The 16,806-nt window shown below is 37.0% G+C and overlaps 1 protein-coding gene across 13 annotated transcripts in view; it reads left to right on the forward strand.

The window, feature by feature from the left end:
• Osbpl6 (oxysterol binding protein like 6) overlaps window positions 1–13,860 on the forward strand; it is a 198,714-nt gene extending 184,854 nt beyond the window's left edge. For all 13 annotated transcript variants that reach the window (XM_074071170.1, XM_074071169.1, XM_074071166.1 and 10 more), the window contains 10 exons: window positions 580–667; window positions 1,126–1,379; window positions 2,948–3,085; window positions 3,393–3,456; window positions 5,463–5,541; window positions 7,084–7,228; window positions 8,632–8,776; window positions 10,265–10,391; window positions 11,809–11,931; window positions 12,928–13,860. In XM_074071170.1, the coding sequence (XP_073927271.1) occupies window positions 580–667; window positions 1,126–1,379; window positions 2,948–3,085; window positions 3,393–3,456; window positions 5,463–5,541; window positions 7,084–7,228; window positions 8,632–8,776; window positions 10,265–10,391; window positions 11,809–11,931; window positions 12,928–13,036 (1,272 nt within the window). In that variant the 3' untranslated portion in view covers window positions 13,037–13,860. The remainder of the gene's footprint in view (window positions 1–579; window positions 668–1,125; window positions 1,380–2,947; window positions 3,086–3,392; window positions 3,457–5,462; window positions 5,542–7,083; window positions 7,229–8,631; window positions 8,777–10,264; window positions 10,392–11,808; window positions 11,932–12,927) is intronic.
• Window positions 13,861–16,806: the final 2,946 nt, after the last annotated feature.

A 16,806-nucleotide genomic window follows, 5' to 3' on the forward strand; every position in this document is an offset into this window, starting at 1 on the left:
TATGTGAACCCTTTATGTTGGTATGAAAAGCTCATCACTGTCATGCCCTCTTCTTGTCCTTCCCACCTTTTGTCATGTTACTCTCAACTTCCTAGCATTCCTAGGATGGATGTTTCTCTCATGGTCCTTACCTTTGTACACTCTCCCTTCTTTCTATGCTTCTCTCCCTTGTCAGGACTGGGCAATTCCTTTTCACTCCTAAACACACAATTCAGGTACGCCTTTCTCTGGACAGCCTCTCCTGAGTCCTCTAGGTGGAGTCATAGGTCTTCTTTTATGTACATTCTTACTACATTCTCCTAAAATATTTCTGGTTGTGTACTGGTCTTCTCCCCCTCCCACTATAAGTAGTACAAGGTGCTACATAAACACAAGGCTTCTTTCTGGCATCCTGTATCCTGACTCTCAAGTCAGGAAGACCCTCAAGTATTCATTGCACATGTACCAAAAACATTTACCACTATCACTGCTGCTTCTCACTTGAGCAGTATTTTGTTAATTTTAATCATTTGTTTATCTGAGCTTTCAAGACAAGAATCATAAGAACTCTGATTCCTTCTGTGTTCTTCCCCTCCTCAGGCATCAGATGATGAGTCTTACATCAGTGACGTGAGTGATAACATTTCTGAAGACAACACCAGTGTAGCAGACAGTGTTTCTCGGCAAAGTATGCATCATTTGAAATTCCAGGTTGTTCTGTCTACATGCCAAATTACAGCATTTCCCTCTCCCCCTCACTAATGGTTCTTTTTTCAGCTGATCGTTCCATAAATTTTATTTTATCTGTTGAGATAAATGGTTGCAAAATCTGTTAGGTATGTGGCTCAGTGGGAAAGTTTGCCTCTCATTCATATTCAAAGTTTGAATCCTTCTTATTAAATATATATTTTATTTGATTTGTCTTTTCTTGAATAATATTGGAATATATTCAACACCTTATGTTTAAAACCTATGTTTTGTGCATTTGTTGGCAACCTTGTACAGAAATAAGTCCATTTATTCTTGAGATAGTATAATGAAAGGAAATGGATCCCAATCAGAATTGTTTGAAAGAGCTATTTTCCTGTCTGATCATATGAAATCAGAAAGGCGAAGAATCTTTCACTATGATTCTCTCTCTCCCAGTCCTGAATGGGGAGCTTACGGGAGGTGCCTTCCGGAATGGCCGGCGCACATGTCTGCCTGCGCCTTGCCCTGACACCAGTAACATTAACCTGTGGAATATCCTGAGGAACAACATTGGTAAAGACCTGTCAAAAGTCTCGATGCCTGTGGAGCTCAACGAGCCGCTCAACACCCTGCAGCATCTCTGTGAGGAGATCGAGTACAGTGAGCTCCTGGACAAGGCTTCAGAGACTGATGATCCATATGAGCGCATGGTAAGGGGCAGGGCAGGACCTGAGCTAAGCTACAAGCCATTGTGGTGACACATAGTATTTGTTCATGCCATTCTCCCTGTGCAAGTAAGCAAAGAATTGGTCCATTTGTATAGTTGACTAGGCCTAAAAAGTTCTAGGTAGCCTTACTGGAAGATCTACATGATGTGGTTTTTGCGTGGCCTAGAATATTTCTAAAGCTAGGATGCAGTGATATGCTCTTCGTAGGTTGAAAGCATGTTGGGCATTGCTTTATCAGCTTTTTCTGAATGCCTATTTGTGCAGGAGCTTAGTTGTAAAAACATAACTTGCTGTTGGTACTTTGCTCTTTACTCCACATGATTGTGGAAAACTTGTCCTACCTAGCAGCCACACCCTCCTCCCCGCACACAGGACTAAGACTGTGCACATGGCATAACCTATAAACTAGATTTCAGGACCTTTGAGCTCTGTGCTTCTCACAAAATTGGGTGGACACATGAATGAAGAGCACTTGTCATTAGTGACCTGATGGTTCTCATAGGAGTAGTTTAACCTCATTTTTTATTATAAAATTTTTCAATTAGGATATATTCATTATACAGGGGGTGGTTGTACATTGGTTAGATCACCCCCATTGTCTCTCCCCTTTAACCCCCTCTCTCTCCACTTAAAGCAATTGCAAGAGGTTTCTTTGTTCTATTTCACATAAGTATATGAAGTCCATCCACCTATTCCCTTACTTTAATCTCCTTCATTCATCCTTCCCCCTCCGAGTAGTACCCCCCCCACACACACTATACCTATTTTACATTCCTGTCTTTCATTATTAATATTTAAGTTGATGTTCAGAGGGGATTCTCAATGTATTTACTATGGAAAGCAGTATGGAGAATCCTCAAAAAGTCAAAGGTGAAACTGCCGTATGATCCAGTGATACCGCTCCTGGACATCTACCCAAAGGAACGTAAGACAGGATACAATAGAGACACCTGCACACCAGTGTTCATCACAGCACTATTCATAACAGCCAAGCTATGGAAACAACTGATGAATGGATCAAGAAAGTGTGGTATATATACACAATGGAGTATTACTCAGCCATAAGGAATAATGACATGTGGCTTGAAGGTAAATGGATTTAGTTGGAGGACATCATGTTAAGTGAAGTAAGCCAGGAACAGAAAGACAAAGGCTGCATGTTTTCTCTCATGTGGAAGATAGATCCAAAGATAAACATACACACAAAAACAAGCATGATCATATACTAATGCATATGTAGAACATGTTTGTAACAGTGGAACTACTCTATGGAACTCAGGGAAAGGGAAAGGAAAAGAGAATGACAGAGCATCAACAGTATCATAAAACAACATCTGTGAAAGTACAGGATATAAGGATGTGTATTAACTTCATTTTTACTTATTTTTCCCCATACACACTGATGAAGAGTTTGTGCAAATAACTGAAAAGCAAATGGCATGAAATCAACACCCATCAACATGGGATATGTAAAATCTAGAGGTGTAGAGGCAAACAGATCTGGAAGTAGTCTCTCCTGTCTTACGTTCCTTTCTTGCATGTCTTCACAGGTTCTCGTTGCTGCATTTGCAGTTTCAGGGTATTGCTCTACGTATTTCAGAGCAGGAAGTAAGCCATTCAACCCAGTCCTTGGGGAGACTTACGAATGCATTAGAGAAGACAAGGGATTCCGATTTTTCTCAGAACAAGTAAGTGAGGTTCCTATACAGGCAGACTCCAAAGGCAGTTTGGTGATGAAATGCCCTTTTGATAACTGTCCATTTGGGATGGGTTGTGACAGCAGTTAACAGAAAACTCACTTAGCTTATCTGCAACCTTGTCCTGCCAATGATGATTTACTTGTACATTTTGAGAATAAAATTCACAGCTATCACTAAATGGATGAATTATAGTTTCAGCTGGAGGTGACCATTTTACATTATAAAAAAAAAAGCATTTTTTGTGGAAGTTTTAACACTGCTGCCAATTGCCTTCTTTTTTGTGTTTAATTACCAGGTTAGCCATCATCCACCCATTTCTGCCTGCCACTGTGAATCAAAGAATTTTGTGTTTTGGCAAGGTTTGTATTTCAGTAGTAATTTGTAGTCAAATTTGTGTGCCTATGGAAAAACTAATGACTTCTGAAGGTACATTTACTCAGTTTAGATTTCTATCTTTGAAACTCAGAGAAGGGTTGGTAATTGGTATGGAATTCAGTTTGAGAAATTAAATATCCTGGTTTAATATAAAATTGTGTCATCTTGGGCTGGGGGTGTGGCTCAATGGTGAAGTGTATGCCTAGCAAATGTGAGGCCCTGAGTTTAAACCCCAGTATCACTAAACAAAACAAAAGTGTATCATCTTGGAAATGTGATTGCTTATCTAGGAGACAAATTAGAAGAAAAGCAGAGCTCCATGCTAACTGCCAGCTTGGCACCATCACCTTCCCTCATTGTACTTTGTCAGCATCTGTAATGTGGAGGTGAAATCTGCAACCTTCTTGCTTCTTGGGGTGAAGGAGATTTTCATCATGAAGGAAAACTCTGTGGCACATCTTCTGTGGTCAAAGTCTGTTCAGATGTACAGTCAGCCCACCACATCCATGGGTTCTATATCTGCAGATGGAAAATATTTGAGAAAATGAGTCCATCTGTACTGAACATGTACAGCTTTTTTCTTATCTTTATTCCCTAAGAAATACAGTATCACAATTATTTGCATTGTACTGAGTATCATAAGAAATCTGGAGATGATTTACAGTGTGTAGGAAGATGTGCATAGATTATATGCAAATACTTTGCGTTTTATATAAGGGACTTCAGTATCTGTAGATGTTGGCATCTGCCAGTGTCCAAAAACCAATTCCCCACAAATACCAAGAGAAGACTATGTAAATACTGTAGTGACATATGCTCTGTTAATTCACTAGGGCTCTGGAATTTGTAATGAAGTCTCTACTTACTAATGCTCATTATTCTATCCAAATATTACAAACTTGCCTCAAATAAAGTTTTGAAATCTCTTTAAAAAGAAAAGAATATGTATGTGAACTTGACCATTAAGTGTAACTAGCTCTTCCATGTTTGGAAGAGTGCTTCATTGCTCAGAGAATGACTCTACTCATGAGCATTTTCTTTACCTGAAACACACAAAATGACAGAGTGCTTGTAAGTGTACTTTATTGCAAAACAAGACAATAAATCACTACTTGATTATAATCAAGAATCAAGAAGTTTGTGGAGATAGAACTAAGATCCCTTGGTTCATTGAAATGAAACTAGGTGGATGTTACAAATATGTAAGAAAATAAGAGTCTCCAGATCAGAGCATAAAGCTGTGTGTGATAAAGTGGTGGGCCTCTGGCTGTATCTTAACAACCAGTGTGAGAATGTGTTCATTAAGTTAATACCACTTTCTCATAAATCTTCCATATCTGTATTTAGAGATTTCATTTTTTACTGTTCTCCCAAGTTATATATTACTGTTCCATGCAGGAGGGAAAAATGCGTGTATAAATTGCCATACTGCAATTACTTTTGCATATACATCAGACTTGATATATATGGTAACTATTTTTACCACTTAGTTAACATTTAGCATTTGTTACTGCCTGAACATTAAAGCACTATGGAGTCTATGTTTATATGTATATGTGAATACACACGCATACTCTCCCCCCTTTCTCTAATCTCTTTCCTCTCTTTTCTTCTCCTGTCCTCCTCCTCATCATCATTTCTTCCTGTTCCTCTCCTCCTCCTTATTCTCTCTCTTCCTTTCTCTCTTCTCTCTCTACATATTTATACATACATATGTATTTTCCAGGCTTCTCTTAGTTTTGTTAGTTGAAAGCAGATATGGAGCTTGATTATGGAGAAACAGACAGTAGTTTCGTGGAGTTTTTTTTAGGGGGGGTTACAATTAATATTTTTACCTTGGGCCATCTTCAGGCCTTTGTGTTAAATCTGCAGGATAAAACTAATTGTAATACAGAAATGTTTTTTTAAATTATAACACCAAAATTAGTTTTTGCAGAACAAATGATTAGGTATGGAGTATATGTTTTTGTCCTCTGCCTATGTCATTTAGATATCAGATGGAAAAACAAGTTCTGGGGAAAGTCGATGGAAATCCTGCCTGTTGGAACATTGAATGTCATGCTTCCAAAGTAGGTTACTCTCTTCTCCCTTCCAGCCTCTTGACTGCTTTTCTAAATCAAAAATGAGCATTTTAGAGTAGAAGATAACAAAGGTCCAAGATTCCCAGTATGTTCAAAGCTTCTGTTACCTTCACCACGATTTCAAATATAAATCCCTATGAAATTAAATGAGAAATTCAGCAAATGTACCAAGATTTCTCTTTTATCTCTTCACATCATTCATCAGTCAAAACCAGGTACCTGCCACGTCCCCATCACAATGCTAGTTTGCATTGTATGGAAAAGTCTCTCTTTTTATACATTTCTTTTCTATACAAGTTATAATTGCTCTTTTGAATCTATCTTAGATCCACATCCTATTTTAAATTTCTAAGTAATTTTATCAAAACTGAATGATGGATTCCTTTTCTGGTTGTGTTTTAGAAGGTATAACTTATAAATCTTTGTAAAATGATATTTTCACTGAGGCCAAGGGCTTGATTTTTTTTGTTTGTTTGTTGGTTGGTTGGTTGGTAGGTCCTGTTTTGGGCTATTTGAATGACAGAATTTGCTGATGGATTAGATACGAAGTGAGGTGAGGAGAGGGAGATAAACTCAGTATTTGAAAATTCATTAGGAAAAAATTTTTCCCTGGTATCTATAGTACCTACATCATACTAATTAAAATCTTAGAAACATTTATTTTATTTTGAAATAAGTTTATTTGAAAATATACATAATAAGCAAACTTAAATGTAGTTTGAAACTATATCATTCCATTCCTTGGCAGAAATTCTGTAAGCTTACTCTCCAGAATTTGTGTTGAATTTGTGCCATGTTAGAGATGCCTGTCAGTCTTTTTCCCAAAGAATTTTTCCCATCTTTGACCTTAACTGGGAGTATGAAACAGTGTTCTCAGAATATCGTTCTTAAATACATACCCTATTAACCCTCTTCCTCCTCTCAAATCCCTCCATGACAGCCCATTGCCTGCCAATAAATCTAGACTGGTAGGTTATTGAAGGCCTTCCCTGCCTCCCGTCACAGCCACTCATCCAGAGCACACCACTCATAGGTCCCCACACATATTGTGTTCTTTTGGCCCCTGTGACTTGTAGGTGCTTTCCTCCAGCACATAGTGCCCTCCCTGTCACCATCAAAACTTAGATTGAACCCTCCTCTGGGACATCTTCCTTGATCCTTACCCCATATTCCGGACAGAATTAAGGACTAAGGGTTTTTCCTTCTGTGTCCCTATAATACTTTTTTCGTTTGTCTCTTATGACCCTCATCATACTTGACTTTGAGTATTTGTTTACATATCCATCTTACCCCATCATACTGTTGGCCACAGAGCAACCAGAATAGGCCCTGTTCAACTTTGTAGCTCTAGGCCCATAGAGTCTTAAATGAATGAATCATGTCATAAATATTTATGACTATACAGAAACTTTCAAGAAAAGAGTGAAATGAGAGGAAGGGAAGTTTTGCTCAAAGAATATTCTCATTAGTAGAAACATTAATATACTTGTGGTCTTCATTGTTTTTAATCAGTGTTATCTCCTTCACTAGGTATGGGGATTACTATGTGTGGAATAAAGTCACCACATGCATACACAACATCCTTAGTGGGAGAAGATGGATAGAGCATTACGGAGAAATAACCATTAGAAATACCAAAAGCAGCATTTGCATTTGCAAACTCACATTTGTCAAGGTAAATAATATCATAAAGCAAAAAGGGAAAAATAGTACAGAATGCTTCCTAAGGAAGAAATTGAACGTCATCTTAAATAGAAACAAGTGGATCTGTCCTGTATCATTGGTCTTAAGGACATTTTAGATAAGAAAGCAGAAGCAGCTTAAGGAATTGCTAAGGTGTGAAAGCTTCTGAACATGTAGAAGTCAAAAAAGATACCATCTATGAATAGAAAAAAAATTCTTTCTAAAGAATCTTCTGTTTAAATAGCCAATCAGTAGTTCAATAAGTAAAATTCCAGAAAGCACTTCTTGTCTATACCAGGGTTTCTATTTCTGTTTCTATTCCTTCTTGATTACAACATAGTATATTCAAGTGATCTTATTTTAGGGAGATGATTATAATGCAATTGTCATTTTCTGAAAATACTTGGAACAAAGCAGCCATGAAGATGATAGCTTCCAGTCACTACAAGCTTATTCATTCTCACCACCACTGTAATCCAAATAAGTTCAACAAAATATTACCCATATTAACAAGAAAACATGTTTGGCCTAGAAATGCCTACATAGCACTGAGCATGGTAAGGCACAACTGTAATCCTAACTACTCAGTAGTCAGAGGTCAGAGGATCATGGTCAAGGCCAGCCTTGGCAAAAATGGGAGACACTGTCTGAAAACCAGACTAAAAGCAAAGGGAGTGGAGGCATGGTTTCAGTGGTAGAACACTTTCCTTATAAGCACAAGACCCTGAATTCAATCCCCAGTACTATAGAAAAAGGAAAAGCCATAGAACAGTATTTTCACGTAGTGACTTTGGTCTGAAATAGAACATACACCATCACCTCCATGTCTGTGTAGGTATGTTACAGATTCCATCAACTATTTGTGTAACATGACCAATTGAAGTTTATTAAAAAATCCATGAACAAAGGGAAAATTCAAAACAAGAAGATCTGAGAAAAAAATTACTAGCCAATAAATAAACCTGTAAACCTAATACTGTGTTTATAGGATAGAAACTGAGCCTCTCTGTGCCTTGCTCCTATGCTAATAGCATGGAGTAGGGAGTATCTTTTTTTTTCTTTTCAGTACTCAGGATTGGACCCAAGGCCTTGCTCATGCTTCAGCCATGTTCCCAGCTCAGGATCATCCATTTCTTAAAAGTTCATCTAGCCTCAAAATTAATCTCAGCACTCTGGAAGCTGAGGCCAGAGGATCAGGAGTTTGAAGCTTTACCTCAAAAAAAAAAAAAAAAAAGCCTAACTAATACTTAGAAAACCAACCTTCCATAATATGTAAAAAATTTTTTAGATTTCTGAAAATGACTTGAATGAGGGACTTCAAGGTAAAGAAGAATTTCCACATGGACGTTATTGAGCTTGGTGTTTCACTAACGTGGCTGGGGTTTGGTTCTCCAGGTGAATTACTGGAACTCCAACGTGAATGAAGTACAGGGGGCCGTGATGGACCAGGAGGGGAAGGTGGTGCACCGGCTGTTTGGGAAGTGGCACGAAGGACTCTATTGTGGTGTGGCCCCCTCTGCAAAATGCATCTGGAGACCAGGTGAGACCAGCTAGATGTCCTGCCTCAGGAAAAGGGACGCCAAAGGAAACAGCAAAAGGGAAGGGAATGTCATGTCAGCCCATGCATTTTGCCTTGTGTTCACTTTAACAGTGACATCAAAAATGTACATGCTTACAGCAGTTAGAGTTACATGTACACTTAGCATGTACATTAGATGTAAAAGCCAATTTGATGCATGATGATAAAAAATTAGGCAAAATCTCTGACATGTTACACTCTGACATGTGAAATCACTCTACATGTAATTAATACATACTCTTCAAAAATTAAGCATACCTTTAACTCTCTTTGCTAAAGTTTAAATCATTGAAATCCTCACCCATGTTATTTATTCTCTATTTTGATAAAACAAAGGGAAGCTTGCAAACATCTATAATCCACAAATTCAATAACTCACCACAATAAGTGATGTTTTCACTTGAGTAGCAAAAAGCTGCAATATGTTGACATCTAAAAAAGATATCAACAGAGTCCTGATAATATGTTAACATATAGTTGGATATCAAGTATAAATGGAACAGTCACCACAGGATTTATTTTTAGTGGAATTTGTCAATTAATTTTACTTTAAAATTAGTTATTGGTTTTCCAGGAGGCTTCAATGACTATTTAAATTTTCTGCTAATAGACTGGTTAGCTTACTTATTAGTAACTACTTCTGGAGTACTGATTATGATGAGTATGACCTGATGAGGCTTGTTTTGGGAGTTTGGACTGTATCAATAATGAGCAAAGCCACAAGGAATCCTGCCTGTGAGTTTAGTTAGAAGTGCCAAGAAGGGACTGAGGTGTAAACCAGTGGTAGAGCACTTACCTACACATGAGAGACTGTGCATCTAGTATCTGTATTGCCAGATGTGATGGGACACACCTGTAGTCCCAGCACTTGGGACACTGAGGCAGGAGGATCACTTTAGTCTGAAAGTTTAACACCAGCCTGAGCAAAAAGAGAGAATCCCATCTGAAAGAAAGAAAGAAAAAGAAAGGGAAGGGAGGGAGGGAGGGAGGGAGGGAGGGAGGGAGGAAGAGGGAGGAGAAAGAAAGGAAAAAGCCACTAAATGTTAATTTATATCTGCATCTTTTTTCATTTCTAAAAGGAAGTAAATAACAAGTGTTTCTGGTGAAATTTTAATGTTTGTAATTAACTACCCTGGCATTTAGTTTCCCAATTGAATATGTGAGAGAAAAATTAGGTAGTTTAGCCATTAAAGACTACTACTATAGAACAAAGTTTTATTCTAAAGACTGGATTTTATTAATATCTTTATTTATGAGTTAGGATCTTCAACATAAAGTTTCCTGCTAGGAAAATGTAAACAATCTAATTCATTGGGAAAAATTCATAATCTAGTGTTTATGACTATAGATTTGGCACAAGCATGTGTACTAATTAGACACCAGAATCAGTTGGCTGCTTCTTTTTATAAGTCTTTCATCTCTCACAGTGGTTCACTGGTGTCTTTCCAGGTTCCATGCCAACCAATTATGAACTCTATTATGGCTTCACAAGATTTGCCATTGAACTCAATGAGTTAGATCCAGTACTAAAAGATCTCCTTCCACCAACAGATGCCCGATTCAGACCAGATCAAAGGTAAGGATGGCAACGGTATTTCTGATATAGCCCAGATCACAGCATGGGGGTTAGAGGCCATTGAGACTTATGTTCACCACTGTCATTTGTTTATTTATTCAGTCATTCCTTCATTCCCTATTCACCCAGCAATATTTCACCCAGAAAATTTCTGCTTCCAATCAAGTAGTATTTGTAGGATGATCATAGCAAAAACTTACCTCAATGTAAAGTTCCAATGAACAGTAACATGGCTGTGTTTTAACAAAGTTCCTCCCCTCCAAAATTTACTAAAGGTCTACAAATTCATTAACCCTCTACTAAATAAAGAATTGCTCCTCACCCAATGTTTTTCACCTTTTTATGTCTATTACCATGTAACATCAAGTATCTTTTAACTTGACAAGTAAGAGGGTAGGTTACAGAGCATGCAGAAATGCTTTGAGTGAAAATCCAGAGTTTGTCCAACATGATTTGGGTCCCACAGGGTGTGAGATTCTACTAAAAATGCAGTATCTTTCATGCCTTCTGATTCTTACTTTTTATAATTACTTATATAATAATCATGATGTCTACTATTACAGAATTCATTTTACTATTCCCAAAAACTCTGCATGCCATCCAAATTCTATCCAAGATCAGTTTTCTCTTTCCCACATATTTGTGACTTTAACTGTTTTCTGTCAAAATGTTCCTGATATAGAATGTTCTACAAGTTTATGTTCTTCTAGTCTACTGGTACTCAGTGTGTTCTACTACCAAATGTAATACTCTTTTATTTCCCCCTACTCTGAACATGCATCTCACAGTTTGACATTCAGATTTTATCGGTTAACTCTGTACAATGTGTGTCATAGTATATCTTGGGTTTTTTGGTCTCATTTTGAAATGTAAATATTTGCAAATCACTGTTGGGTCTGCTTTTTTTTTTCCTTCTCAGTTTTATTTCAGTATTTCTTTTCTGAATTTCATTTCTTATTCCATGTCCTTTTCTGACTTTCCCTGTTACCTTCTTTTTTCATCACTCTTCTCCCCAACAAAACAGGAAAACTCCTTGCCTCTCATTCTGTTCTTAAAATAGATGGAAAACAACCAGTTGCCATTCTCTTTTCCATAGCCTTTAACAAGTGCTTTTTGGTACTATGGAAAAGGAGCACAACTTGCGACTTCATGTTGTTCTCACCATGGGCTCTGAAAATCTCAGCTTCTAGTATGCTAGAGCGCACAGCAAAGTCTTCAAGACCAAACCACTCCCCTCTCCATCCTATTGTTATTTTTCTGAATGCAATAATTCAGTCTACATGCTCATAAAGTATATGAATTGCCAGAGTGTCACTGCTTGGTATTATATTCACTGCAACCAGAGTATAATTTTATGCAAATGACTTTTTTCTAAAAAGAGGGCAACATATTAAAATATTAACTGCTTTCTGATCAGATTTTTGGAAGAAGGAAATTTAGAAGCTGCAGCAGCAGAGAAGCAAAGAGTAGAGGAACTCCAGAGATCTCGAAGACGATACATGGAAGAAAACAACCTTGAACATATACCAAAATTTTTTAAGTAAGTCAGCTCATTCCCATAACAAATTCACATTTTGCAAATGGTTGCTACAATCCATAAGAAACTTGAGATGAAAAGAAAGTGAGGATAATATAGTTTAGAAAAACTAAATCAATTTTTGTAACTTTACTTTTGGCAGTAAAAAATATTGAGTCAGATTTTACACTTACAAAAAGTTAGTAACCATAAAGATAAATTCTTCTCTGTATGTCTTTTCTTTTTATGGACATTAAAAGAAAGTGAGGGTCTCACACCAAAGGTTTTGTCCATCAGCAGTTCCCTTTAGAATGGTTAAAAACTTGTTTTAACTCCTCACCCAGGGGCTGGGTCATCATGACTTCATTAGGACTTAATTTCTGTCACACAGAGCTTACGTCTACTCAGATTTGGTCTCTCTAGGGTATGTGCATAGGTGATTACTACAGGATTATTTTTTCAGGATTATTTATACATCACATAGATGAGTCCATAGTTTCCAGATCTATCTGTTGCCCTTTAGAGCCTGGACAGAAAAGCTCAGGGTAGCCTCAGCTACTTTAGATCCCCTGGCCACGTGGAGCAGAAATGCAGCCTCACGATTCACTTGTCTAACAGGCGCCCTGTAGACTTGGGCCCTGCAGAGGCTGTTAAAGTCACTGATGCTTCATGCTTTTCCCTGAAAGTAAAGTAGAAACTGTTCTTGTGGGTCTGAGGCTAGAAGCTCCTGTTGAGAGTATTTATACATGCTGTGTTTGAGGCTCTTTGCTTCCTGTCCCTTCCAGGAGGTAATTTGTTCCTATCCTCAATCCTCCCACCTGCTTTCATTTCAAACATTTAACACAAAAACCAATTTATTCCTGGTCAAAAATAGTCAGATTGTCAATTGTTGGTAGATAGGCTACCAGATGGCTTGCAAAGTACTGCTTATATATAAATGTCTAATCTACAGGACAGGGTCCAATTATCAGTTGACCTTGATATGATTTGTAGCTAATGTTGATTTTTATATTTTCACAGAAAAGTTATCGATGCAAATCAAAGAGAAGCCTGGGTTTCTAATGACACCTATTGGGAGCTTCGAAAGGACCCTGGGTTTAGCAAAGTAGACAGCCCTGTTCTTTGGTAAACTGGAAATGTAGAGCTAGCCAACATATCACACTCTGAATGAATAAATAACTATGCACAATTATGTTTCTTATAGCTATGTGTGGTTTCTGGGTCGACTGAAAACCTACCATTTGCTTTTCTACTCATCTTTATAATGGATTTTCAAAAGTGCATTAGACAAGGCCCCTAAACACTTTTGAGTCCTTTCTGTTTTGCTGCAACCATTTTCCTTAAAAAACAAATCCATACCCTCTTTGGAAAGCAGAAGAAAAGGAACAGAAGATAAAATCCAAAGTCTGAAGCATTTGTAAAGAAAAATAAGCTATAACTGGTGCTTAAAGCTGATGAAGATTTAAAAACAACATAAAAACCACATGTTTGGTCCGTTGTCTAGAGGCACCATCCCCGTACTACAGGAGCTCGTGGGGCACAGCAGTCAGTTGGTTCAGACTTCAAGTGTTTTTGATGTGGTGTGCTTGTGCTGGCCTCGTCAAAACAAGCGTGATGCTTCCCAGAACCTGTTCCATCTGTATGCCATTGTTCATGCCTTAAGAAATGCAAAGATGTACAATAAACCATTTTTTAAATTTGTGCTCATAGGTTTATGTGAAGGACAGATCTTTTGAATCATGGCATGATTCACTTTCTCGATCAGAACAATGATTCAAGTAACATAAATGGATTAAATATGTGAACAACGTGTGCTTTACTTTGATAAGTCAGTTACTACATGGTATATCTGAAGGGCAAGAAGGACAAATGTGTGAAGTAGATCTCTGTATTCAGATTGCTCGTTAAGTTCCTGTCCTGCATCAGATAATAAACCATCCCTCTTCCATCTCACCTCACAGTGTGCCCCATTGTTTGGTAAAATCTGTGTTTGATTTGGACATTTGTCATCGGTGTTAAAACTACAGAAGAAAATAACAAAAAACATATGGAATTTCTGTGTGGGATCGGTAGTGTAAGAACAGTCACTGTTTTTAAGTGAAGCACAATGTAACACACATCTCACCCCATTAACACTTCAAATTCCACTGAGAAAAGAAACAAGAATGCTAGTAGCTTATTTGCATTGTTTAAATGAATCCTATGCAAAATCGTATTTCTTATTTTTATCACGTAGTTCCATATGATACATGAGTACATATTAAGCATTTACCTTGCTAGGAGCACTCTGAGATACCAAATTTAGGTGAAAGAATTTATCCATCCCAAAAGGAAGGGTGGCAGGCAGAAATGTGTTTTGTATACTTGAGGATTTGTTTTTCCTCCACTAATATACAGAAGCTTTTGTAGGAAACTTGCATTGGTATTCCTAAGTTTCTGCACGTAGATGACTATATAAATTCCTGTGGGTTTAAAAAAAAATTCTCTAGAGATTTTCTTAGTGAATTATAAAATTACGTATATTTTCTTCTTGGATTTTTATTCTTAGATTCTTACCATCAGAATTTAAGTATTATTTTAAGTCTGATAACAAGGTTACTGACATTTTTATATTTTGTTATGAGGTGTTGACTTCAGTGTTATTTCTCCTCACCAAAGCATTCCTAATAATGACTAATTAACCAACAAACAAAGAGCTGCTGATGAGAACATAAGGCAAAACTCCAAAATTTCCACTAGATGGAGCAATATTTTAGTTATACCAAAACTAATTCCTCCTTTTATCCAAGTCCATATACTACATGTATAGTTCTCATTAGTTAGAATGGAATTTCATTCTGAAATAAATTCCCTAATCCATCACCGGATCTGAAAATTCCACTTGAACACCCTTCCCATCCTTTCTAGCAACTTGAACTCCAGTTTGGAGTCTGTAGACAGCTTGTCCTATGGTTGTAAAATCTTCCCCTTGCCATCTGTTATTTTTCTGTTCATTCTTCTTGACACCTTTTATCCTCAAGATACATGTATTTAATGTTAATTAGAATTTAATCAGAATCCTAATGACTTCCTCACAGAAGTCTGTTCTCCTTTGATAAAGCTTAAAATACTATTTAAAGTGGTTCTAGCCTGTACTTACTAGCATTTCCCTGAACAGTCTCAGAGTAGCTTAAATATAAGAAAAGAATCCTGTGACATAAAGTACTGCAAGCAGAAAAGTAGAAAGGTAAGGTATCAGATGACTGAAAGATGGGATGTATCAAAGCTGGAAGAGAACTCAGGACCCTTGGGGAAGCAACCACTGTACCTAGCATTTGGGTGATAAATCATGAAAAAGGAAAAATAATAGAACCTTGACTACATAAGTTCAAAATACAAATCAAGTGGTGAATGCTGGTCAGAGCCAACCTGAAACTGATAGGATTTCAAGATGAGAATGAGAAAAATGTCAAATTAATTTAAATTACATTTTATAGTATCTTATGTTAGACTATCTTTTAGGATTCAAGTACCCTAATTATTCCCACTCAAGTGAACAGTTAAATTTAGGATTAATTCTATAACATCTGATTCACTAATTCCCCCATCAAACACTCCTGTGACACCCCTCTTCTATGTCACTTTTTATTGACACGTGGTTATAGAAATTATGAGACTTACCCTGTTGGAATTTTCATCTACCTAATATTTGGGTTTTGGAAACTAACCAGCAAAAAGATAGAATATTATCTTATTCTCTTGATTAAAAACCTGAGTATCCCTTAGAATTTTATATAAACCTTTTTATTTTAGGAGCACATTTTTGTTTTGTTGTTTTTCCTTAAAATGGTAGGGTAGAGGAGGACTTCATGTGTCCTTGTATTTATTTGCACTCTCCTTCCTCTGGTTAGGATGGTCATTAAGGAAAGCAGTAATAAGTGGCAATGACACAGGACTGAGCTAGACTGAAGAGGTCAATGGCACACACAGACACTTCCATAGACCCACTACAAACTATATTGATTTTTGGATGCTGCTACTCAAGGTACAAATTTACGCTCCAGTTTTGCTTTATTTTATTGTTTTTAATTATAATTTTTCATGGGTTACTTTAAAATACCTTCCCTTTAATTTCCAGGCAATTATAAAAAAATAAATCTCACTAAAGATACCTTTTAATGGTATATATTAATTATATTTGGAGGTGGGGGACCAAATCTAATTTTCTGGATAAGAGAAACCAAAAGATTTTCAATACGAAGGATGCCAAGTTGATAATTTCCAAACCTTTTGCTACTCTTGATTATTCTGGCCCCATGCCTCTCAGCAACTCCTCTATTCAATCATTAGATCCTGTCCCAAGGAACCATGGGCCCTCTCATGGTTAGGGAGGTAAACCTGACTGAAGTGTTTTGCTTAATACTGGTTACAGCTGTGGCTGGAGAAACGTTTATAATCTAAAGTACCTTGTTATTTTGTGGATTTTAATTATCCATCCTGTCTAATCGTGTTCTCTGTTATCCTAGGTAAGGAAGTGTTTGTGGGAGCAGAGCTCCACACACAGCAGAGGGCATAATAAATGTTTGCACTTGGCTCAGTGTATTATGAATGTGGCACAGTAAATAAAGTTTGTGTACAAAGTATTAGTTTATTTCTAAGAGAGCCATTATGTTCAGGATATACAAAATGTATCTAATTAAACCATTATGAATCTATTTTGTGCTTTAGAAATGTTCTTTTGGGGGAAATATGGAAAATATGTGCCAGTGGAATTAAGATTTAAAGCATTGGGGTTTTTTGTTTTCCAGTTATTGAAAGTATTACATATCAAACCAGCACGAGAGCCTCTAACTTAATTGAATTTATTTTGTAAAAATACTTTTAAACTGCACATTGCATGAGTCTTTCTCTTAAACAGAA

Source organism: Castor canadensis, chromosome 4, assembly GCF_047511655.1.
Source record: "Castor canadensis chromosome 4, mCasCan1.hap1v2, whole genome shotgun sequence".
In the NCBI taxonomy this organism is placed as follows: Eukaryota; Metazoa; Chordata; class Mammalia; order Rodentia; family Castoridae; genus Castor; species Castor canadensis.